We start from the raw sequence: 23,602 nt of genomic DNA on the forward strand, positions 1-23,602 counted from the left end.
GATCGGGTGTAGGGCTCGTGTGATGTAACAATCTCACATAAGCCCCGGGACAGGGAGTCTCATCACCGCTGAAGTGGAGCAGGCACGCCAGCGGTGTATGAGCGTTTTTATTTTAATGAAGCCAAAAGGAGGAATGAGTTCACTGAGAGAAAAAAAAAAGATATATATATATACTGTATTTTTTGGACTATAAGATGCACCTAGGTTTTAGAGGAGGAAACTAGGCAAAAAAAAAGCAAAAAATATGGTCAATTCTGTACTTAATATCCCTCATCTTGGTATATATGGCCCCCTCATCCGAACCCTGATACACATGGCCCCCTAATCCTTATCCTGGTATGCATGGCGCCCTCATCCCTAGCCTGGTATGCATGGATCCGTCATCCATATCCTAGTATGCAGGGCCCCATCTCTATTCTGATATGATTGGCCCCCATCCCTGTCCTGGTATGCAGGGCCCAATCATTATAATTGGCCCCATCATTTTAATTGGCCTCCACCACCATTCTGGTATGCATGGCCCCATTAGAGAACATAAAAAAAAAAAAAAAAACAACCATTACACTTACCTACCCTGAGCGGGGTCTAGGACAATTTGTCTGCACTACTCATTAACAGCTGTTACAATACTAAACTAGGGCAGTCCCTATAGGAGAAAAACACAAGAATTATACAGTATTTTCACATACTATCTATTCCTGACACTGGAGTGGCTTATAAACTTACAAAGTATATAGATTGAGGTCTGGGGTCTGCAAATATGTGGCTGGTTATCTGACTTTCGGATAACATTATACATGATTTTAGCTTTTTTGTTTTGTTTAGTCTCGGTTGAATATAGTTCAATATTAAATAGTCTCCTGATGAGTCGCCTTTGGTGAGGGCGATGAAACCCGTAGGAATGAGAGGCTTGGAGAGAGTGTGTATACGTCACCTCACTCTATATACTGAGATGTGGGGTACATGTTTTTCTATTAGTCACCTACTGACTAACCTTCAGGGGGTAAATTATGGGTATAGCTTTACACTTGGAATTAATTAAGTTTAGTTTTATCTTTTTGTCAGCAAACATGAGGAATGACAAGAGACAACCCATTTAAGATTCAGTTTTGGTTAAAACTATTCCAACATTATGAACATAAAAAAGGCTTCTCCCCTATGTGACGTCTCTGATGTTTATTAACAGTTGATTTCCAAGTAAAATATTTCCCACATTAAGAAAATGTAAAAGGCTTCTCCTCTGTGTGACTGCTCTGATGTCTAACAAGAAGCGCTTTCCGGTTAAAACATTTCCCACATTCTGAACATGAAAAAGGCTTCTCCCCTGTGTGAGTTCTCATGTGACTAACAAGATTCCCTTTCCGATTAAAACATTTTCCACATTCTGAACAGGAAAAAGGCTTCACCTCTGTGTGAGTTCTCTGGTGACTAACAAGACGGAATTTCTGGCAAAAACATTTCCCACATTCTGTACAGGAAAAAGGCTTCTCCCCTGTATGAGTTCTATAGTGATTAACCAAATCTGATTTATGGTTAAAACATTTCCCACATTCTGAACATGAAAAAGGCTTCTCTCCTGTGTGAGTTATTTGGTGTCTAACAAGACTCTCTTTGTTGGTATAACATTTCCCACATTCTGAACATGAAAAGGGCTTCTCTCCTGTGTGAGTTCTTTGGTGTCTAATAAATTGTGATTTGTTGGTAAAACATTTCCCACATTCTGAACATGAAAAAGGCTTCTCTCCTGTGTGAGTTCTTTGGTGTTCATCTAGATTCCCTTTGTAGGTAAAACATTTCCCACATTCTGAACATGAAAAAGGCTTCTCTCCTGTGTGAGTTCTTTGGTGTTCATCAAGATTCCCTTTCTGGTTAAAACATTTCCCACATTCAGAACAGGAAAAAGGCTTCTCCCCTGTGTGAGTTCTCTGGTGACTAACAAGAAGCATTTTACCTTTAAAACATTTCCCACATTCTGAACAGGAAAAAGGCTTCTCCCCTGTGTGAGTTCTATGGTGATGAACCAAATCTGATTTCCATTTAAAACATTTCCCACATTCTGAACATAAAAAAGGCTTCTCCCCTGTGTGAGTTCTATGGTGATGAACCAAACTTGATTTCCATTTAAAACATTTCCCACATTCTGAACATGAAATAGGCTTCTCTCCTGTGTGAGTTCTTTGGTGTATAAGAAGATACCCTTTGGAGTTAAAACATTTCCCACATTCTGAACATGAAAAAGGCTTCTCTCCTGTGTGAGTTATTTGGTGTCTAACAAGATGCCATGTGTCGGTGAAACATTTCCCACATTCTGAACAGGAAAAAGGCTTCTCCCCTGTGTGAGTTTTTTGGTGTGTAACAAGATGCCATGTGTCGGTAAAACATTTCCCACATTCTGAACATGAAAATGACTTCTTTGCTTTAGCAGCAGTTTGTTTTTTAATGCCTGTTTTGTGACTTTGATTTTCCTTAGCAGTCAGTAATGAATCAGAAGATGGGACCTGTTTCATAGGATCAGATGACAGATCTTTGCCGTGAATGGATGATGATATATCTGGAGTAACAGCAATCACTTCAGTTGTATCTTGTAGGATCTCAAGATCATCAGATTTAAAAATTGAAGATGTCAGCTGTCCCTCTGATTGCCTGGTACAGTCATCTGCTAAGATAAAAAAAATATATATATATTTGAGTTTTATATTTTTGAACATATCTACTTAAACGGTGCATAAAAATGGAAAGCTATGTAAAAAAAACTTTAATTATTTACCAAGACAATGACTGTTCACAGTCTAGTAGAAAACCTTGTTGGATGAGACAGTAGTGCGTGGTGTTCAACTGTTTGTTCATTCTGCCTCCCAAATATCGAATAAAAAGACACCAATCAATGTTATGTAGGCGAAAATAATACTAATTATCATCTCACAAAAAACAAGTCCTCACTTAGGCCCATCATCTGTGAATGGAAAAACAAAGGTTCCCACACTATTAGTGGCTCAAAAGCTGTTGAAAAGTAACAGAGTTTCTATAAACCAATCCAGCAAAAACCGCTCTCACTTCTGAGTCTTGCAGTGTGCTCAAACAACATTTAGGATCCCTGTATTTACCAATATTGTAGTGAGAAGAATCCACTTAATCTGCGGTGTGTGTCTCCTGGAGCACAATCTGGGCATTATGTGCTGGGTAATAAAATGGCAAATATGTAATTTTCACTCTCCAACATCCACTTCCAGAAAGTGGCTGTGGAGTCAAAATATTAATTCCACCTACATCCGTGGTCAAAATTGTTGTTACCCCTCGTTTAATGACAGAAAAACCCACAATGGTCACAGAAATAACTTGAATCTGACAAAAGTAATAATAAATCAAAAATCTATGAAAATGAACAAATGAAAGTCAGTCAGTCATTGCTTTTCAACCATGCTTCCACAGAATAAAAAAAAAATAAAACTCATGAAGTAGGCCTGGACAGAAATAATGATACCCTTAACTTACCTGCTTCGTGACCGCAAACGGTAGATGAACATCGGTGCTAGCAGGGCTTTGTACAGCGCCGACATTTGTCTACGGTCGGCAGTTTTGTGCTCATCAGGACCCCCACGTACCTTATAACGAGGGTATTCCAGCGCACAACACTTCCTGTGACCCCAACCTCATCGAGACCAGATTGGTTCAGGTCCTGATGACATCAGCGTCACACCAGCCAATGAGACAAATCACTAGGAAAGTTTGTTGTTTGTTGCTGTTTCTCCTCAGATCTCCGCTTGCAGCGTCCGAAGTCCGTTCCTCGCTAGCGCAGATCGGGCATCTGCGCTAGCGGGATCGCCAAACATGATCCCTTTTGGGACATTGCGTTAGCGCAATCTGTTAGCGTATGCGCTAAACGGATTGCCCTAACGCAATGTGAACCTAGCCTTAGGCTAAAGTTAGAGTTAGGGTTTATTCTAAAGTTAGGCTTAGGCTAAAGAACTAGGCTTTTCTCAATTGTCTCCCCAATAATTTGGTCACCTCAGTCATGTAACGTCAGTCATGTCAGAATTTTCTATTTCCGGAAAAAAAAAAAAAAAACAAGTAAAATGGTCAATCAGTATAATAGTACAAAGGAGACTTATGCACTTTTATGTTCAGACAGCGAAGAAAGTGCAGTGCCAGATGGATTTCGAGGGCTTTAGTAGCAGTGACAGTGATAGCTCAGAAATGAGCAGTGATTCTGGTCCATCCTCACACACAAGGATCAGTACAAAAAGGACAAATTGCGCTGCGGTAGAAATGTCTTCAACTCAGGGAGCAATGCCCAGTACTAGCGCTGTCCCTAGTGCTCGTAAATTGGTGCACATCAATTTACAAGGGGCTTTGCCTCTTGATGTAGCATTTTCCAGATGGGAGGCTTCGGATTTGGCTACTCCATTCATCCCTAATTTTAACCCCTTCCCGACCTTTGACGCCACGTAGGCGTCATGAAAGTCGGTGCCAATCCGACCCATGACGCCTATGTGGCGTCATGGAAAGATCGCGTCCCTGCAGATCGGGTGAAAGGGTTAACTCCCATTTCACCCGATCTGCAGGGACAGGGGGAGTGGTAGTTTAGCCCAGGGGGGGTGGCTTCACCCCCCCGTGGCTACGATCGCTCTGATTGGCTGTTGAAAGTGAAACTGCCAATCAGAGCGATTTGTAATATTTCACCTGTTCTAACGGGTGAAATATTACAATCCAGCCATGGCCGATGCTGCAATATCATCGGCCATGGCTGGAAATACTAATGTGCCCCCACCCCACCCCACCGATCGCCCCCCCCAGCCCTCCGATCTGTCCGGTACACTGCCCCGCTCCTGTTGTGAATTCTGTGGCTGAATTCACTCCTGTGGTCACAAGTGGTACTGCAGCTTCTGAGTTTCCTTCCTCAGGTGTTCTGGTGAGCTCGTTAACTGCTTCGTTACTTAACTCCGCCTGATGCTGCTATCCCTGCTCCTTGTCAATGTTCCAGTGTTGGATCTGAGCTTCTCCTGATTGTTCCTGTGACCTGCTGCTCTGTATAGCTAAGTGCTTTTTTGCTATTTTGTTGCTTTTTTTCTGTCCAGCTTGTCTTTTGTTTTGCTGGTAGCTCTGAGAAGCAAAGGGTGTACCGCCGTGCCGTTAGTTCGGCACGGTGGGTCTTTTTTGCCCCCTTTGCGTGGTTTTTGCTTTAGGGTTTTTGTAGACTGCAAAGTTCGCTTTACTATCCTCGCTCTGTCTAAGATTATCGGGCCCCACTTTGCTGAATCTATTTCATCCCTACGTTTTGTCTTTTCATCTTACTCACAGTCATTATATGTGGGGGGCTGCCTTTTCCTTTGGGGTATTTCTCTGGGGGCAAGTCAGGCCTATTTTTCTATCTTCAGGCTAGCTAGTTTCTTAGGCTGTGCCGAGTTGCATAGGTAGTTGCTAGGCGCAATCCACAGCCGCTATTAGTTGTGTTTAGGATAGGATCAGGTGTGCAGTCTACAGAGTTTCCACGTCTCAGAGCTCGTTCTTTTGTTTTTGGGTATTTGTCAGATCACTGTGTGCGCTCGGATCGCTAGGCACACTGTGTCTCTGGATTGCCTTTATTACACCTTTCATTAGCAGACATAACACGCTCCCCTCTGTCCTGTGCTCCGCTCCCCCCGTGCTCTTGTCCGCTCACCCCCGTGATCCAATCACCCCCCCTGCACTCCGATCCACCCCCGTGCTCCGTTCCACCCCCCCATGCTCCTTTCCACCCCCCCGTGCTCCGTTTCACCCCCCGTGCTCCGTTCCACCCCTCCCGCGTTCCGATCCACCCCCCCATGCTCCGATCCCCCCCGTGCTCCCCCCCACCCCATCATACTTACCGATCCTGCCGGGGTCCGTCCGTCTTCTCCCTGGGCGCCGCCATCTTCCAAAATGGCGGGCGCATGCGCAGTGTGCCCGCCGAATCTGCCGGCCGGCAGATTCGTTCAAAGTGCATTTTGATCACTGAGATATAATCTATCCCAGTGATCAAAATAAAAAAATAATAAATGACCCCCCCCCCTTTGTCACCCCCATAGGTAGGGACAATAAAAAAATAAAGACATTTTTTTTTCCACTAATGTTAGAATAGGGCTAGGGGTAGGGTTAGGGGTAGGGTTAGGGTTAGGGGTAGGGTTAGGGTTTCGGTATGTGCACACGTATTCTGGTCCTCTGCGGATTTTTCCGCTGCGGATTTGATAAATCCGCAGTGCTAAACCGCTGTGGATTTATGGTGGATTTACCGTGTTTTTTCTGCGCATTTCACTGCGGTTTTACAACTGCGGTTTTCTATCGGAGCAGTTGTAAAACCGCTGCGGAATCCGCAGAAAGAAGCGACATGCTGCGGAATGTAAACCGCTGCGTTTCCGTGCAGTTTTTCTGCAGCATAAGTACAGCGATTTTTGTTTCCCATAGGTTTACATTGAACTGTAAACTCATGGGAAACTGCTGCGTTTTCCGCAGCGTGTGCACATACCTTTAGAATTAGGCTATGTGCACACGGTGCGGATTTGGCTGCGGATCCGCAGCGGATTGGCCGCTGCGGATTCGCAGCAGTGTTCCATCAGGTTTACAGTACCAAGTAAACCTATGGAAAACCAAATCCGCTGTTCCCATGGTGCGGAAAATACCACGCGGAAACGCTGCGTTGTATTTTCCGCAGCATGTCAATTCTTTGTGCGGATTCCGCAGCGTTTTACACCTGTTCCTCAATAGGAATCCGCAGGTGAAATCCGCGGAAAATCCGCAGGTAAAACGCAGTGCCTTTTACCCGTGGATTTTTCAAAAATGATGCTGAAAAATCTCACATGAATCCGCAACGTGGGCACATAGCCTTAGGGTTAGGGTTGGAATTAGGGTTGTGGTTAGGGTTGTGATTAGGGTTATGGCTACAGTTGGGATTAGAGTTAGGGGTGTGTTGGGGTTAGTGTTGGAGGTAGAATTGAGGGATTTCCACTGTTTAGGCACATCAGGGGTCTCCAAACGCAACATGGCGCCACCATTGATTCCAGCCAATCTTGTATTCAAAAAGTCAAATGGTGCTCCCTCAATTCTGAGCCCCGACGTGTGCCCAAACAGTGGTTTACCCCCACATATGGGGTACCAGCGTACTCAGGACAAACTGCGCAACAATTATTGGGGTCCAATTTCTCTTGTTACCCTTGTGAAAATAAAAAAATGCTTGCTAAAACATCATTTTTGAGGAAAGAAAAATGATTTTTTATTTTCACGGCTCTGCATTGTAAACGTCTGTGAAGCACTTGGGGGTTCAAAGTGCTCACCACATATCTAGATAAGTTCCTTGGGGGGTCTAGTTTCTAAAATGGGGTCACTTGTGGGGGGTTTCTACTGTTTAGGCACACCAGGGGCTCTGCAAACGCAACGTGACGCCCGCAGACCATTCCATCAAAGTCTGCATTTCAAAAGTCACTACTTCCCTTCTGAGCCCCGACGTGTGCCCAAACAGTGGTTTACCCCCACACATGGGGTATCAGCGTACTCAGGAGAAACTGGACAACAACTTTTGGGGTGAAATTTCTCCCGTTACCCTTGGGAAAATAAAAAATTGCAGGCTAAAAGATCATTTTTGAGAAAATATATATATTTTTTTTCATGGCTCTGCGTTATAAACGTCTGTGAAGCACTTGGGGGTTCAAAGTCCTCACCACACATCTAGATTAGTTCCTTTGGGGGTCTAGTTTCCAAAATGGGGTCATTTGTGGGGGATCTCCAATGTTTAGGCATACAGGGGCTCTCCAAACGTGACATGGTGTCTGCTAATGATTGGAGCTAATTTTCCATTTAAAAAGCCAAATGGCGTGCCTTCCCTTCCGAGCCCTGCCGTGCGCCCAAACAGTGGTTTACCCCCACATATGGGGTATCAGCGTACTCAGGACAAACTGGACAACAACATTTGGGGTCCAATTTCTCCTATTACCCTTGGCAAAATAGGAAATTCCAGGCTAAAAAATCATTTTTGAGGAAAGAAAAATTATTTTTTATTTTCATGGCTCTGCGTTATAAACTTCTGTGAAGCACCTGGGGGTTTAAAGTGCTCAATATGCATCTAGATAAGTTCCTTGGGGGGTCTAGTTTCCAAAATGGGGTCACTTGTGGGGGAGCTCCAATGTTTAGGCACACAGGGGCTCTCCAAACGCGACATGGTGTCCGCTAACAAGTGGAGCTAATTTTCCATTCAAAAAGTCAAATGGCGCGCCTTCCCTTCCGAGCCCTGCCGTGTGCCCAAACAGTGGTTTACCCCCACATATGAGGTATCGGCGTACTCGGGAGAAATTGCCCAACAAATTTTATGATCCATTTTATCCTATTGCCCATGTGAAAATGAAAAAATTGAGGCGAAAATAATTTTTTTGTGAAAAAAAAGTACTTTTTAATTTTTACAGATCAATTTGTGAAGCACCTGAGGGTTTAAAGTGCTCACTAGGCATCTAGATAAGTTCCTTGGGGAGTCTAGTTTCCAAAATGGGGTCACTTGTGGGGGAGCTCCAATTTTTAGGCACACGGGGGCTCTCCAAACGTGACATGGTGTCCGCTAAAGAGTGGAGCCAATTTTTCATTCAAAAAGTCAAATGGCGCTCCTTCCCTTCCAAGCCCTGCCGTGCGCCCAAACATTGGTTTACCCCAACATATGAGGTATCAGTGTACTCAGGACAAATTGGACAACAACTTTCATGGTTCAGTTTCTCCTTTTACCATTGGGAAAATAAAAAAATTGTTGCTAAAAGATAATTTTTGTGACTAAAAAGTTAAATGTTCATTTTTTCCTTCCATGTTACTTCTGCTGCTGTGAAGTACCTGAAGGGTTAATAAACTTCTTGAATGTGGTTTTGAGTACCTTGAGGGGTGCATTTTTTAGAATGGTGTCACTTTTGGGTACTTTCAGCCATATAGACCCCTCAAACTGACTTCAAATGTGAGGTGGTCCCTAAAAAAAATGGTTTTGTAAATTTCGTTGTAAAAATGAGAAATCGCTGGTCAAATTTTAACCCTTATAACTTCCTAGCAAAAAAAAAATTTTGTTTCCAAAATTGTGCTGATGTAAAGTATACATGTGGGAAATGTTATTTATTAACTATTTTGTGTCACATAACTCTGGTTTAACAGAATAAAAATTCAAAATGTGAAAATTGCGAAATTTTCAAAATTTTCGCCAAATTTCCCTTTTTATCACAAATAAACACAGAATTTATTGACCTAAATTTACCACTAACATGAAGCCCAATATGTCACGAAAAAACAATCTCTGAACCGCTAGGATCCGTTGAAGCGTTCCTGAGTTATTACCTCATAAAGGGACACTGGTCAGAATTGCAAAAAACGGCAAGGTCTTTAAGGTCAAAATAGGCTGGGTCATGAAGGGGTTAATGCCATTCCTGGTACAAATGTGGAGGTGGAAAATTTTGGACCAGTTCAATTTTTTTTATTTGCTTCTGACAGATAGCGTGCTAGAGCATATCATCCTACAAACAAATTTATATGTGTCCCAATTCATCACCCAGAATCCACGATCCTATTATGCCAAGTCAAATTTATGCACACCAACTAATGTCCTAGAAATGAAAAAAAATTTAAGACTTACATTCGCTATGGGGCTTGTTAAAAAAAACGAGCATTTGGTCCTATTGGTCCAACCGCCCTGTTCAAGCCACCCCAATGTTTTCTGCCATTCTTCCTAGGATCTGTTATGAAATGCTCATGAGGTTTTCTGCCATTTTAACGACAATAGTTGATGCCTACCCAGAAATGCCCCAGAACATGACAGACTATTCAAAATCAGACCCATCATCGAAGACTTGACAGAAAAGTTCTCAAAGCTTTACATCCCAATAGAAAATATTTCCATTGATGAGTCCCTTGTAAAATTCAAAGGAAGACTGCACCTCAAGCAATTTATTCCTTCTAAGAGGGGAAGGTTCGGAATAAAGCTCTATAAAATGTGCAAGAGTTCAACTGGATACACATCAGATTTTCGCATTTATGAGGGGAAAGATAGCCAACTGAGCCCACCAGGATGCCCTACTTATCTGGGGACATCTGGAAAAACCGTTTGGGAGCTGATAACTCCATTTTTACAAAAAGGCTACAATCTTTACGTTGACAACTACTACACCAGCATACCCCATTCACAAAAATCATCAGGGGTTTCCACAATTATTGGTCAACGAAAAGTTCCGAAAGAGGCAGTCAGGGGTTTACACAATGGAGAGCTGCTTGCCCTTTAGTATAAGGATAAAAAAATATATTTTTATCCTGAGCTCAATACACACAGATGCCACAAGGGCCACTGCAGACCAACAGGGATCCACTACTCCAAAACCTGTGTCTGTCATTGACTACAACAAATATATGGGGGGTGTGGACCTTGCAGATCAGGTTCTACAGCCATACCAGGTATCAAGAAAATCATATACCTGGTATAAAAAGTTAGTCATTTATTTATTTCAGGTGGCCTCATATAATTCTATTGTGTTATACAAAAAAAGGCCGGAAATGCAGATATTTTCCTTGCTTATCAGGAAAAGGTAATTGAAAATCTTGTTTTTGAAAATGTTGTCCCCGCCAATCCTTTATAATCTGAAGAGGTCAGAAGACTTACTGAGCGACATTTTATTGCCCTCATTCCAGCAACTGAAACAAGAAAGATCCCCCAGAGAAGATGTCGTGTATGTTCCAAGAGAGGAATGAGGCATGATACCCGCTATTATTGCCCACAATGCCCATCATTGCCGGCCTTATGCCTCCATGACTGATTTATAATCTTCCACACAGAACCACGATTTTAAACTGTTTTGACATTCAAGCATTTGGTTTATTTAGTGACAGACACATTTGAGTAGAGCTGACTTAATTTCCGGGGGTAGGTGGGGGGATGTCTCCAGAGACACAAGCTGGGCACAATATATTGGGCACTACAATGACATTTTTTGCTCTAAAACTTCCGCTATGTGTTTCTGGAAATCATCCATGTAGTGAAAATTGTCACTATATCCATAGATGAATTCCCAGAGGGGTGTCATTTCCAAAATGGGGTCACTTCAGGGGGGGGGGGGGGATCCTGTTGTTCTGGCACTTAGCAGCTCTCCAAAGTGCCATAACAGCAGAATCTCCCCTCATGTGGCCCCATTTTGGAAATGACACCCCTCTGGGAATTGGAAATGACACCCATCTGCGAATTCATCTATGGGTGTAGTGACCATTTACCTACAGTATCTACCTATTTTACAATGTAAAATTTGTGGCTAAAACAACATTTTAGTGGTAAAAATGTAATTATTTTTTCTTCACTGCCCAATGGTATAATTTTCTATGGAACAGCTGTGGTGTCAGTATGCTCACTGCACCTTGAGAAGAATTCATTCAGGGAAGTATTTTGTAAAATGTAGTCACTTTTGGGGGCTTATGCTGTTCTGGCACCTCAGGGGGCTCTGACAATGTGACATGTCACTCACAAACAATTCCAGCAAAATCTGCTCTCCAATATGGCGCGCCTTCCCTTCTGAGCTCTGCCATGTGCCCAAACAGTGGTTTACCCCCACATATGGGATGTCAGTATACTCAGGACAAATTGCACAACAACTTTGTAAGTCCAATTTCTCCGGTTACCTTTTGGAAAAAAAATGAGGGCAAAAAGATAATTTTTTGTAGAAAAAATATTTTTTATTTTCACAGCTCTACGTAGTGCCCACCACACATCTAAATAAGTTCCTTGGGGGGGGGGGGTCTAGTTTCCAAAATGGGGTCACTCGTTAGGGGTTTCCACTGTTTAGACACGTCAGGGGCTCTGACAATGTGACATGTCACCCATAAACAATTCCAGCAAAATCTGCTCTCCAATATGGTGCTCCTTCCCTTCTGAGCTCTGCCATGCACCCAAACAGTAGTATTCCCTCACATACGGGGTATCGGCGTGTTCAGGAGAAATTGCAAAACAAAATATATAGTCCATTTTCTCCTGTTACCCTTGTGAAAGTTTATTTTTTCCTTCCACATTCCATTCATTCCTGTGAAGCACCTGAAGGGTTAATAAATAGTGATGAGCGAGTGTACTCGTTGCTCGGGTTTTCCTGAGCACGCTGGGGTGACCTCTGAGTATTTGTTATTGCTCGGAGATATAGTTTTCATCGCCTCCGTTGCATGAATTACGGCTTCCATATAAGCTGAATACATGTGGGAATTCCCTAACAAACAGGCATTCCACACATGTATTCAGCGCATCTGGAAGCCGTAAATCATGCAACTGAGGCGATGAAAACTATATCTCCAAGCAATAACAAATACTCGGAGGTCAACCGAGTGTGCTCGGAAAAACCCGAGCAATGAGTACACTCGCTCATCATTATTAATAAACTTCTTAAATGTGGTTTTGACCAGCTAGAGGGGTGCAGTTTTTAGAATGGTATCACTTTTGGGTATTTTCTGTAATATTGCCCCCCAAACTCACTTCAAATGTGAGGTGGTCCCTAAACAACATGGTTTTATAAATTTTGTTGTAAAAGCAAGAAATCGCTTGTAAAATTTTAACCCTTATAAAGTCCTAACAAAAAAAAATGGTTTCCAAAATTGTGCTGATGTAAAGTAGACATGTGGGAAATGTTATTTATTAACTAATTTGTGTGATATAACTGATTTAAGAGCATAACATTTTTTAATTTTTTAAATTTTGAAAATTGCGAAATTTTCGCCAAATTTCCATTTTTTTAACAAATAAACGCAAGTTATATCAGATAAATTTTACTACTATCATAAAATACAATATGTCAAAAGAAAACTATCTCAGAAACACCAGGATTCGTTGAAGCGTTTTAGAGTTATGACCTCATAAAAAAAATTGGCAAAAACAGGCTCTGGCGTGAAAGGGTTAATATTTTGTTGCACAACCTTTTGAGGCAATCACACAATTCCTGTAACTGTCAATGAGACTTCTGCACCTCTCGACAGGTATTTGGCTGCTCCTCAAGAGCAAACTGCTCCAGTTGTCTCATGTCTGAAGGTTGCCTTTTCCAGACGGCATGTTTCAGCTCTTTCCAAAGATGCTCAATAGGATTTAGGTCAGGGCTCATAGAAGGCCACTTCAGAATAGTCCAATATTTTTCTCTTAGCTATTCTTGGGTGTTTTTAGCTGTGTGTTTTGGGTCCTTATCCTGTTGCAAGACCCATGACCTGCGACTGAGACCAAGCTTTCTGACACTGGGCAGCACAGTTCTCTCTAGAATCCCTTGATAGTCTTGAGATTTCATTGTACCCTGCAGATTCTAGACACCCTGTGCCAGATACAGCAAAGCAGACCCAGAACATAACAGAGCCTCCTCCATGTTTCACAGTAGGGACAGTGTTCTTTTCTTGATATGCTTCATTTTTCCATCTGTGAACATAGAGCTGATGTGCCTTGCCAAAAAGTTCCATGTTTGCCTCATCTGTCCATAGGACATTCTCTCAGAAACTTTGTGGCTTGTCAACATGTAGTTTGGCAAATTCCAGTCTGGCTTTTTAATGATTTTTTTTCAACAATCGTGTCCTCCTTGGTCATCTCCCATGAAGACCACTTTGGCTCATACAACGATGGATGGTGCGATCTAACACTGATGTTCCTTGAGCTTGGAGTTCACCTTTAACCCCTTAATCCCATATTCCATCAAGGTGCCCTGGGAATTAATTCCCAGTGACGGGATAGTACGTCATATGCGATCGGCCGCGCTCACGCCTATCGCAGCTGACATCCGGCACTATGTGACAGGAGCGGTCACGGACCGCTCCCATCACATTAACCCCCGGCACACCGCGATCAAACATGATCGCGGTGTGCCGGCGGTATAGGGAAGCATCGCGCAGGTAGGGGGCTCCCTGCGGGCTTCCCTGAGACCCCCTCCTTACCTCTCGCCTTGCAGCAGGCCCGGATCCAAGATGGCCACGGCATCTGGGTCCTGCAGGGAGGGAGGTGGCTTACCAAGCGCTTGCTCAGAGCAGACGCTTGGTAAGCCTGCAGCGCTGCAAGTCAGATCACTGATCTCACAGAGTGCTATGCAAACTGTCAGATCAGTGATCTGTGATGTCCCCCCTGGGGCAAAGTAAAAAAAAAAATTCCACATGTATTAAAAAAAAAAAAAAAATCCTAAATAAAGAAAAAAAAATATTATTCCCATAAATACATTTCTTTATTTAAATAAAAAAAAAAAAACAATAAAAGTCCACATATTTAGTATCTCCGCGTCCGTAATGACCCAATCTATAAAACTGTCCCACTAGTTAACCCCTTCAGTGAACACCATAAGAAAAAAAAAAACGAGGCAAAAAACAACGCTTTATTATCATACCGCTGAACAAAAAGTGGAATAACACGTGATCAAAAAGACATATATAAATAACCATGGTACCGCTGAAAACGACATCTTGTCCCACAAAAAACGAGCTGCCATACAGCATCATCAGCTAAAAAATAAAAAACTTATAGTCCTGAGAATAAAGCAATGCAAAAAATAATTATTTTTTCTATAAAATATTTTTTATTGTATAAAAGCGTCAAAACATAAAAAAATGATATAAATGGGCTATCGCTGTAATCGTACTGACCCGAAGAATAAAACTGCTTCATCCATTTTACCAAATGCGGGATGGTATAAACGCCTCCCCCAAAAGAAATTCATGAATAGCTGGTTTTTGGTCATTCTGCCTCACAAAAATCGGAATAAAAAGCGATCAAAAAATGTCATGTGCCCGAAAATGGTACCAATAAAAATGTCAACTCGTCCCGCTAAAAACAAGACCTCGCATGACTCTGTGGACCAAAATATGAAAAAAATTATAGGTCTCAAAATGTGGAGACGCAAAAACTTTTTTGCTATAAAAAGCGTCTTTTAGTGTGTGACAGCTGCCAATCATAAAAATCCGCTATAAAAAACGCTATAAAAGTAAATCAAATCCCCCCTTCATCACCCCCTTTGTTAGGGAAAAATAATAAAATGAAAAAAAATGTATTTATTTCCATTTTCCCGTTAGGGTTAGGGCTAGGGTTGGAGCTAAAGTCAGGGTTAGGGTTGGGGCTAAAGTTAGGGTTAGGGTTGGGACTAAAGTTAGGGTTGGGGCTAAAGTTAGGGTTAGGGTTTGGATTACATTTATGGTTGGGATTAGGGTTTGGATTAGAGTTAGGGGTGTGTCAGGGTTAGGGGTGTGGTTAGGGTTACTGTTGGGATTAGGGTTAGGGGTGTGTTTGGATTAGGGTTTCAGTTAGAATTGGGGGTTTCCATTGTTTAGGCACATCAGGGGCTCTCCAAACGCGACACATGGCGTCCGATCTCAATTCCAGCCAATTCTGCGTTGAAAAAGTAAAACAGTGCGCCTTCTCTTCCGAGCTCTCCCGTGCGCCCAAACAGGGGTTTACCCAGACATATGGGGTATCAGCGTACTTGGGACAAATTGGACAACAACTTTTGGGGTCCAAGTTCTCGTTTCCCATGGGAAAATTAAAATTTGGGGGGCTAAAAATCATTTTTGTGGGAAAAAAGTTTTTTATTTTCACGGCTCTGCGTTATAAACTGTTGGGGCTAAAGTTAGGGTTAGGGTTGGGGCTAAAGTTAGGGTTAGGGTTGGAGGTTAAAGTTAGGGTTAGGGTTGGAGCTAAAGTTAGGGTTAGGGTTGGGGCTAAAGTTAGGGTTAGGGTTGGGGCTAAAGTTAGGGTTAGGGTTTGGATTACATTTACGGTTGGGATTAGGGTTTGGATTAGAGTTAGGGGTGTGTCAGGGTTAGGGGTGTGGTTAAGGTTACTGTTGGGATTAGGGTTAGGGGTGTGTTTGGATTAGGGTTTCAGTTAGAATTGGGGGTTTCCATTGTTTAGGCACATCAGGGGCTCTCCAAACGCGACACATGGCGCCGGTCTCAATTCCAGCCAATTCTGCGTTGAAAAAGTAAAACAGTGCTCCTTCTCTTCCGAGCCCTCCCGTGCGCCCAAACAGGGGTTTACCCAGACATATGGGGTATCAGTGTACTTGGGACAAATTGGACAACAACTTTTGGGGTCCAAGTTCTCTTGTTACCCATGGGAAAATAAAAATTTGTGGGGCTAAAATCATTTTTGTGGGAAAAAAAAGATTTTTTATTTTCACGGCTCTGCGTTATAAACTGTAGTGAAACACTTGGGGGTTCAAAGTTCTCACAACACATCTAGATAAGTTCCTTGGGAGTTCTAGTTTCCAATATGGGGTCACTTGTGGGGGGTTTCTACTGTTTAGTTACTTCAGGGGCTCTGCAAATGCAATGTGACGCCTGCAGACCAATCCATCTAAGTCTGCATTCCAAATGGCGCTCCTTCACTTCCGAGCTCTGCCATGTACCCAAACAGTGGTCCCCCCCACATATGAGGTATCAACGTACTCAGGACAATTTGTACAACAACTTTTGGGGTCCAATTTATCCTGTTACCCTTGTAAAAATACAAAACTGGGGGCTAAAAAATAATTTTTGTGAAAAAAAAAAGAATTTTAATTTTCATGGCTCTGCATTATAAACTGTAGTGAAACACTTTGGGGTTCAAAGCTCTCAAAAGACATATAGATAAGTTCCTTAGGGGGTCTACTTTCCAAAATGGTGTCACTTGTGGGGGGTTTTAATGTTTAGGCACATCAGGGGCTCTCCAAACGCGACATGGTGTCCCATCTCAATTCCAGTCAATTTTGCATTGAAAAGTAAAACGGCGCTCCTTCCCTTCCGAGCTCTGCCATGCACCCAAAAAGTCGTTTACCCCCACATATCAGGTATCAGCGTACTCAGGACAAATTGTACAACAACTTTTGTGGTCCAAATTCTTCTCTTACCCTTGGGAAAATAAAAAATTGGGGGCGAAAAGAACATTTTCGTGTAAAAATACGATTTTTTATTTTTACGGTTCTGCATTATAAACTTCTGTGAAGCACTGGTTGGGTGAAAGTGCTCACCGCACATCTAGATAAGTTCCTTAAGGGGTCTACTTTCCAAAATGGTGTCACTTGTGGGGGGTTTCAATGTTTAGGCACATCAGGGGCTCTCCAAACTTAACATGGCGTCCCATCTCAATTCTAGTCAATTTTGCATTGAAAAGTCAAATGGCGCTCCTTCCCTTCCAAGCTCTGCCATGTGCCCAAACAGTGGTTTACCCCCACATATGGGGTATCAGCGTACTCAGGACAAATTGTACAACAACTTTTGGGGTCCAATTTCTCCTGTTACCCTTGGTAAAATAAAACAAATTGGAGCTGAAGTAAATGGTTTATGAAAAAAAGTTAAATGTTCATTTTTATTTAAACATTCCAAAAATTCCTGTATAACACCTGAAGGGTTAATAAACTTCTTGAATGTGGTTTTGAGCACGTTGAGGGGTGCAGTTTTTAGAATGGTGTCACACTTGGTAATTTTCTATCATATAGACCCCTAAAAATGACTTCAAATGTCATGTAGTCCCTAAAAAATATTGGTGTTGTAAAAATGAGAAATTGCTGATCAACTTTTAACCCTTATAACTCCCTAAAAAAAAAAATTTTGGTTCCAAAATTGTGCTGATGTAAAGTAGACATGTGGGAAATGTTACTTATTAATTATTTTGTGCGACATATCTCTGTGATTTAAGGGCATAAAAATTCAAAGTTGGAAAATTACAAAATTTCAAAATTTTCGCCAAATTTCAGTTTTTTTTCACAAATAAACGCAAGTAATATCAAAGAAATTTTACAACTATCATAAAGTACAATATATCACGAGAAAACAATGTCAGAATCGCCAAGATCCGTTGAAGCATTCCAGAGTTATAACCTCATAAAGGGACAGTGGTCAGAATTGTAAAAATTGGCCCGGTCATTAACGTGCAAACCACCCTCGGGGCTTAAGGGGTTAAACCCAACAATATGCTGCTGTCATTATACACAGTCAAGAGTTCAGTGAACCATATTAATAACACAATAGTCTATCTGCGCTTATTTACACCGGTGGGATGGGCGGTCTCCATCATCAGGGTCCAATGGGTTTCTCGGCTAAGAAGTTTTTTTGGGCTCTTTTGTTACCATTTGTATTATCCGTCTCTTTGATTTGTCATCAGTTTTCCTCCTGCGGCCACGTCCAGGGAGGTCGGCTACAGTTCCATGGATCTTACATTTCTGAATAATATGTGCAACTGTAGTCACAGGAACATCAAGCTGCTTGGAGATGTCTTATAACTTTTACCTTTAACCTGTTTGTCTATAATTTTCTTTCTAATCTCCTGAGACAACTCTTTCCTTCGCTTCCTCTGGTCCATGTTGAGTGTGATACTCACCATGTCTCCAAACAGCACAGTGAGTATCTGTAGCCCTATATACCGGCCACTCACTGATTCCAGGATTGTAGACACCTGTGATGCTAGTTAGTGGACACACTGAGATTTAACATGTCCCTTTTGTCACGTTATTTTCAGGGGTCCCATCATTTCTGTTCAGGCCGATTTCATGAGTTTTATTTTTTTTTTTATTCTGTGGAAGCATGGTGGAAAAACAATGTCTGACTTTCATTTGTTCATTTTCATACATCTTTTATTTCTTATTACTTTTGTCTGATTCAAGTTATTTCTGTGACCATTGTCGGTTTTTCTGTCATTAAACGAGGTGAACCAATAATTCTGACCACATATGTATAGATTATAACCCTCAGTGAATTAATTTATAAAATGGAATCACTTTATGGAGATTTTGACTCTTCCGGCTTTCTGTCATTTAGTCATATTAGGGCTTCTGCATATGATGTGACCAATCTCAGCTGGGATCTGTTCCTGCTGTCCAGCTGGAGTAATCTGCTCCCTACTTCAGCCAATTGGAAAGTACCACACCCTACTAAAGCTCAAAGCACATGGCCGGAATCTTCCAGAAACAGCGTTGTTCTCCTCTGGTTCAGTCCTCTGTGCTCAGCTTGTGGCTTGTGTATTTGTTTCCCGTTGTGACCGTGGCCCGTTTACTGACTACTCTTGTGTCTTCTGATTCTGTATTCTGTCCTTCCGGTTCTGACCCAGCTACCTGACTGTTCTTCCTTCCATCTAATACCACAGAATAGCAGGTAACACCATGGTCCAAGCCTAGGGGTCCCAGTGTAAGTCCAGATCCATGTAATGGTGTTAAAGGGCGATGAGCAAGGCAATCCTTGGGATATGGAAAGCAGAGAAGATAGTGCCAAGCATGTTCATGGTGGAGATCTTTTGAGCTGCCAGTTGACCACGAACATACAGTAGCTCCCAATACATTGTGTCTGCAAACTATTCCAGCTAGATCTGCAGTCAGACAGCTAAATGGCGCTCCTTCCCTCCTGAACACGGCCATGTGCCCAGAGAGTAGTGTACAATCGTATGTAGGGTATTGTGAGAAGCTGGAAAATAATTTGTAAGATCCATTTGTTTTCTATTATCCTTTGTGAATAATTCCAAAGTTATCACCACATAAAGTGACACACACGTCAGATTGTAAAAATGGGCCCGCATTAAGAACCCAAAACTGGAAGAGGATAAATCAGAGGATTCTGGACACTACTGTAATCAAAAACTGACTGTAGACAATAACATCTGCTGAAATGCTCAAACTGAACAGTCTCCATCAGTAATAAATGAGCAACTAGTGGTGAAACCTCTCTGGGGGAATTAGAGCACGGGGCTCGGTGACTTCACAATCTAAACTATCGGAAGCTCCAATATTTTCTGTCAGATGAGTTTCAAGAAGAAATATTACACATTTAAAGAGAACTGTGTATAATAGTGCAGAGCGGAGATGTCTTAAAGGGAACCTGTCAGCAGGATTGTGCTCAGTGACTACAGACACTGTCAGGTCGGTGCCGTTATACTGATTACACCGATACCTGGTGATGAAATCCGTCTTGTGGTTGTTGTTTAATCTGTATTTGTAGTTTTCAGTTAATGAGATTCTCGTGCTCTGGGGCGGGGCTGTGGTCGGGGCTTTATGTGGTGCTCTGATTACATATTCATCTGTATTGGTTTATAACAGGTCACTGATCCCTTACTACAGGGGCTGACAGCCCCTCTCAATTTGAATCGGTGACCCCATGGCATGACGTGGGATCCCTATCGCTGCCATGAAGACATCCGGGTCTCCAGACCTGAGAGGCTTCCTGTCATGCACAGTGATGATCAGGAAGTCTCTCAGGTCAGTGTATAGAAGCTGCAGCGCTGACAGATCTGCTATAGAAGTGGTCAACTGTACAAAATGATTGTCCCATAGTGGGACACAGTGGAAAACTAAGAATGAAGTAAAATATACCAGGGGGTAGGTGGATCTACCAGGTTGTGAGTTCTATAGAAAAGGGCTTTCAATGACCAAAGTAATTAGAACAGTTTTGGGTGGAGGAGAATGTTGGGGTCTAGAGGCAAAATGGTGATCATGGAAATACGGCCGAACTACACCACCGATAAAGCAGCCACAGCCGGTGACTGAGAAGAATCTGTGACTTCTCTGCATTTAGTGGTCACTACTCACCTGGGTAGCCATATGTGGGAATCTCCTCTTTACACCACTCATCACCCCTCACATATGTCTCTGTAGTATTAATATGGGTCAGATCTTCACCCTGAAATAAATATTATAAAAGTCACCGACAGATGGAGAAGTCACATCTATGATCAGCTCTAATCCTATTAACATTAAAAGACTATCCCAAAGAGTAAACAGGACAAAAAACTCAAGATATCATATTAACATCAGAAACCATGGTGCATAAAGACCACATATCGAGTACAATCCTTAAATTCAAATCTTTATTGTTATAGTTAGAATCAAACAATAGTTAAAATTAGATCTACTGGACACCACTCCTCCAGGGACAGGATGCAACCTTCATGTATTTTAGCAATTTAAACAATTATTACAACATTTCTTCCAACAATACAATTTGAAGTATATAGGCAGCTCGACTCTACCAGTGCTGACTTATATATTAGCAGCAATCTTGGACTCAATAAAAATAAAGTGCCTTGTGCATAGTAACTGGTCCAGAATATACCGCTCAAACACTCAATCCAAACATAGCGGAGAAATGTGACATACTTACTGAATATATAAAGGCAGCATGCCGACAACAAGCTGTCCCCGCCGCCCCAACGCACGTAGGCCTCCTCAGCAAGTCTTAACAAAACGTGCGTTGGGGCGGCGGGGACAGCTTGTTATCGCACGCTGCCTTTATATATTCAGTAAGTATGTCACATTTCTCCGCTATGTTTGGATTGAGTGTTTGAGCGGTATATTCTGGACCAGTTACTATGCACAAGGCACTTTATTTTTATTGAGTCCAAGATTGCTGCTAATATATAAGTCAGCACTGGTAGAGTCGAGCTGCCTATATACTTCAAATTGTATTGTTGGAAGAAATGTTGTAATAATTGTTTAAATTGCTAAAATACATGAAGGTTGCATCCTGTCCCTGGAGGAGTGGTGTCCAGTAGATCTAATTTTAACTATTGTTTGATTCTAACTATAACAATAAAGATTTGAATTTAAGGATTGTACTCGATATGTGATCTTTATGCACCATGGTTTCTGATGCTGATATCAGCTCTAATCCTGCCATCTCCACCGTTCTCATTACACAAGTATAAAACATATAATACTGGTGGATAAAACAAGACTGAGCACAGGACCTTCACCGGCGTCTACACATCATAGGGGAGATCTCCTGACACCTTCTCTCCATCTACCTGATGATCCTGAGGAGCATTGGGATCTTCTTGGTTACAGTCCTGTAGAAGAAGAGGACGGGGACATCTCTCTGGTGTCGTCCTCTTACTGGATAGATCTGGAGGAAACACATACAGGGAGTGAATTCATTCTTTACATACAGATAATTATAGGCCGTGTGTATTTAGTCCTGTCTATTACCTGGAGATGTGAGGGGCTGGGGAACCTCCATTATGACGTTCTTGTACAGATCTCTGTGTCCTTCTAAATACTCCCACTCCTCCATGGAGAAATAGACAGCGACATCCTGACACCTTATAGGAACCTGACACATACAATGATACCGTCATCCCCCGATCCCTTCATAGTGTTACTGTATAATGTCCCAGCATTCCCAGCAGTGTCACCTCTCCAGTCAGCAGCTCAATCATCTTGTAGATGAGTTCTAGGATCTTTTGGTCATTGATGTCCTCATGGATCAGGGGGTGAGGTGGAGGCCCCGTGATTGGGCTCAGGGGTCTTCCCCATCCCTCAGACACAGGGTCCTGACAGCGATCACTAGAGGTCTTCTTCACCACTGTGTAATCCTGGTAATGGAGAGACACATTAATAAATCTCACTACAGACATTTCGAGAGTCCTCACCTCTCCAGTTCTGTCCATCTGTTATTGCCATAGATAAGAATGATGTAATGTGACGTCATCAGAATCTCTCACCTCTCCAGTAAGCCGGAAGAGGATCTCTAGGGTGAGGTGTAATATCCTCTCCGCCATCTTGTCTCTGTCCATATCCATCTTTGATGGGTAAATCAGGAAAATTCTCTTTTGTAGAAGATCTTCACTGAGAGGATCCGATATTGTAGAGACCTGAATGAGAAGATGAGCCGATGTAACATCATAAGAATCCTGTAATAATACAATTACTGGAGATAATAAGGGAAACATATGAGGAGATGTATTATTTTACAGTATTTAGTTTCCTTCTTTACATCTACTAATAAATCCTATATATTTAGGCCACAGACAACAAGCAGTTTCCTCCTCGGAGTCGGCAGCTGAATACGTTTCTCATAGACTCATCTTCCATAACGCTAATTCTCGTATCATTTGCCGACCCTGGAATCGGCATTAGCAATACTGCAGGAGATATTCATTACACGGGCCATGAGAAGTAACTACTTCATGATGAGGACGACATCTTCATCTTCTACTACGGCTCTAGAAACATATTTGGCCTGAGTCGGTCACTGACTAGATCACCACCGGCCTCTATATGAAGGTTTCCCGTCTTCCCCGCACTGTAATCTTCTATCACGTTAGATCTCAGCTCTGATTCACACACAGCAGGTTGTTTATAGGCTAGGAAGGGGGTAATACCCATGGAGCTTTCCAGGCTATTAATATCAGCTAACAACAGTATAATTAGCTTTTAGTGGCTATTAACTTGGGGGACCCCCCAAAAAGTGATATAGGGTCCCCCTATATTTAATAACCAGCAAAGGCTATGCAGACAGCTGCGGGTTGATATTAATAGCCTAGGAAGGGACCATGGATACTGGCCCCCCCAGGCTAAAAACCATCAGCTCTTAGGCTAGGTTCACATTGCGTTAGTGCAGTCCGTTCAGTGCATACACTAACGGACTGCGCTAACGCAATTGCCGAAAAAGGATCGCGTTATGCAATCGCGCTAGCGCAGATGCTCTATCTGCGCTTGTGGTGACGGACCCAAAAACGCTGCAGACAGCGTTCGAGGTCCGTCACAAAAAAAACGGCACATCACTAACGCATGCCAATAAAGACATACGTTAGCGATGCGCTACATAATTGCGGTCAATGGGTGGGCTAACGGATCCGTTACATATAGTTAGTGCCGCTATGTAATGGATTCCGTCAGCAGACACCCACTAACGCAATGTG

General features: G+C 42.4%; 1 protein-coding gene across 1 annotated transcript; it reads right to left on the reverse strand.

Annotated features, from left to right (window-relative positions):
* Positions 1-1,140: 1,140 nt before the first annotated feature.
* LOC138662949 (oocyte zinc finger protein XlCOF6-like) lies at positions 1,141-22,546 on the reverse strand. Its single transcript, XM_069748962.1, has 6 exons — positions 22,403-22,546; positions 22,094-22,273; positions 21,888-22,011; positions 21,707-21,804; positions 20,493-20,583; positions 1,141-2,659 (listed from the first exon to the last, which is right to left on the reverse strand). Exons 1-6 carry the CDS (start codon positions 22,478-22,480, stop codon positions 1,215-1,217), a joined length of 2,016 nt encoding a protein of 671 aa, XP_069605063.1. The 5' UTR covers positions 22,481-22,546; the 3' UTR covers positions 1,141-1,214.
* Between the last annotated feature and the right edge of the window lie 1,056 nt (positions 22,547-23,602).

The sequence above is a fragment of the Ranitomeya imitator genome, chromosome 2 (assembly GCF_032444005.1).
Source record: "Ranitomeya imitator isolate aRanImi1 chromosome 2, aRanImi1.pri, whole genome shotgun sequence".
Taxonomy (NCBI): domain Eukaryota; kingdom Metazoa; phylum Chordata; class Amphibia; order Anura; family Dendrobatidae; genus Ranitomeya; species Ranitomeya imitator.

Coding starts and splice junctions, on each gene's coding strand:
- LOC138662949 (XM_069748962.1), bottom strand. CDS start 22,480: ATGGATATGGACAGAGACAAGATGGCGGAGAGGATATTACACCTCACC. Junction 22,274..22,402: donor TCTTCCGGCTTACTGGAGAG/GTGAGAGATTCT, acceptor CTCCATTACCAG/GATTACACAGTGGTGAAGAA. Junction 21,805..21,887: donor CCAGCCCCTCACATCTCCAG/GTAATAGACAGG, acceptor TGTTTCCTCCAG/ATCTATCCAGTAAGAGGACG.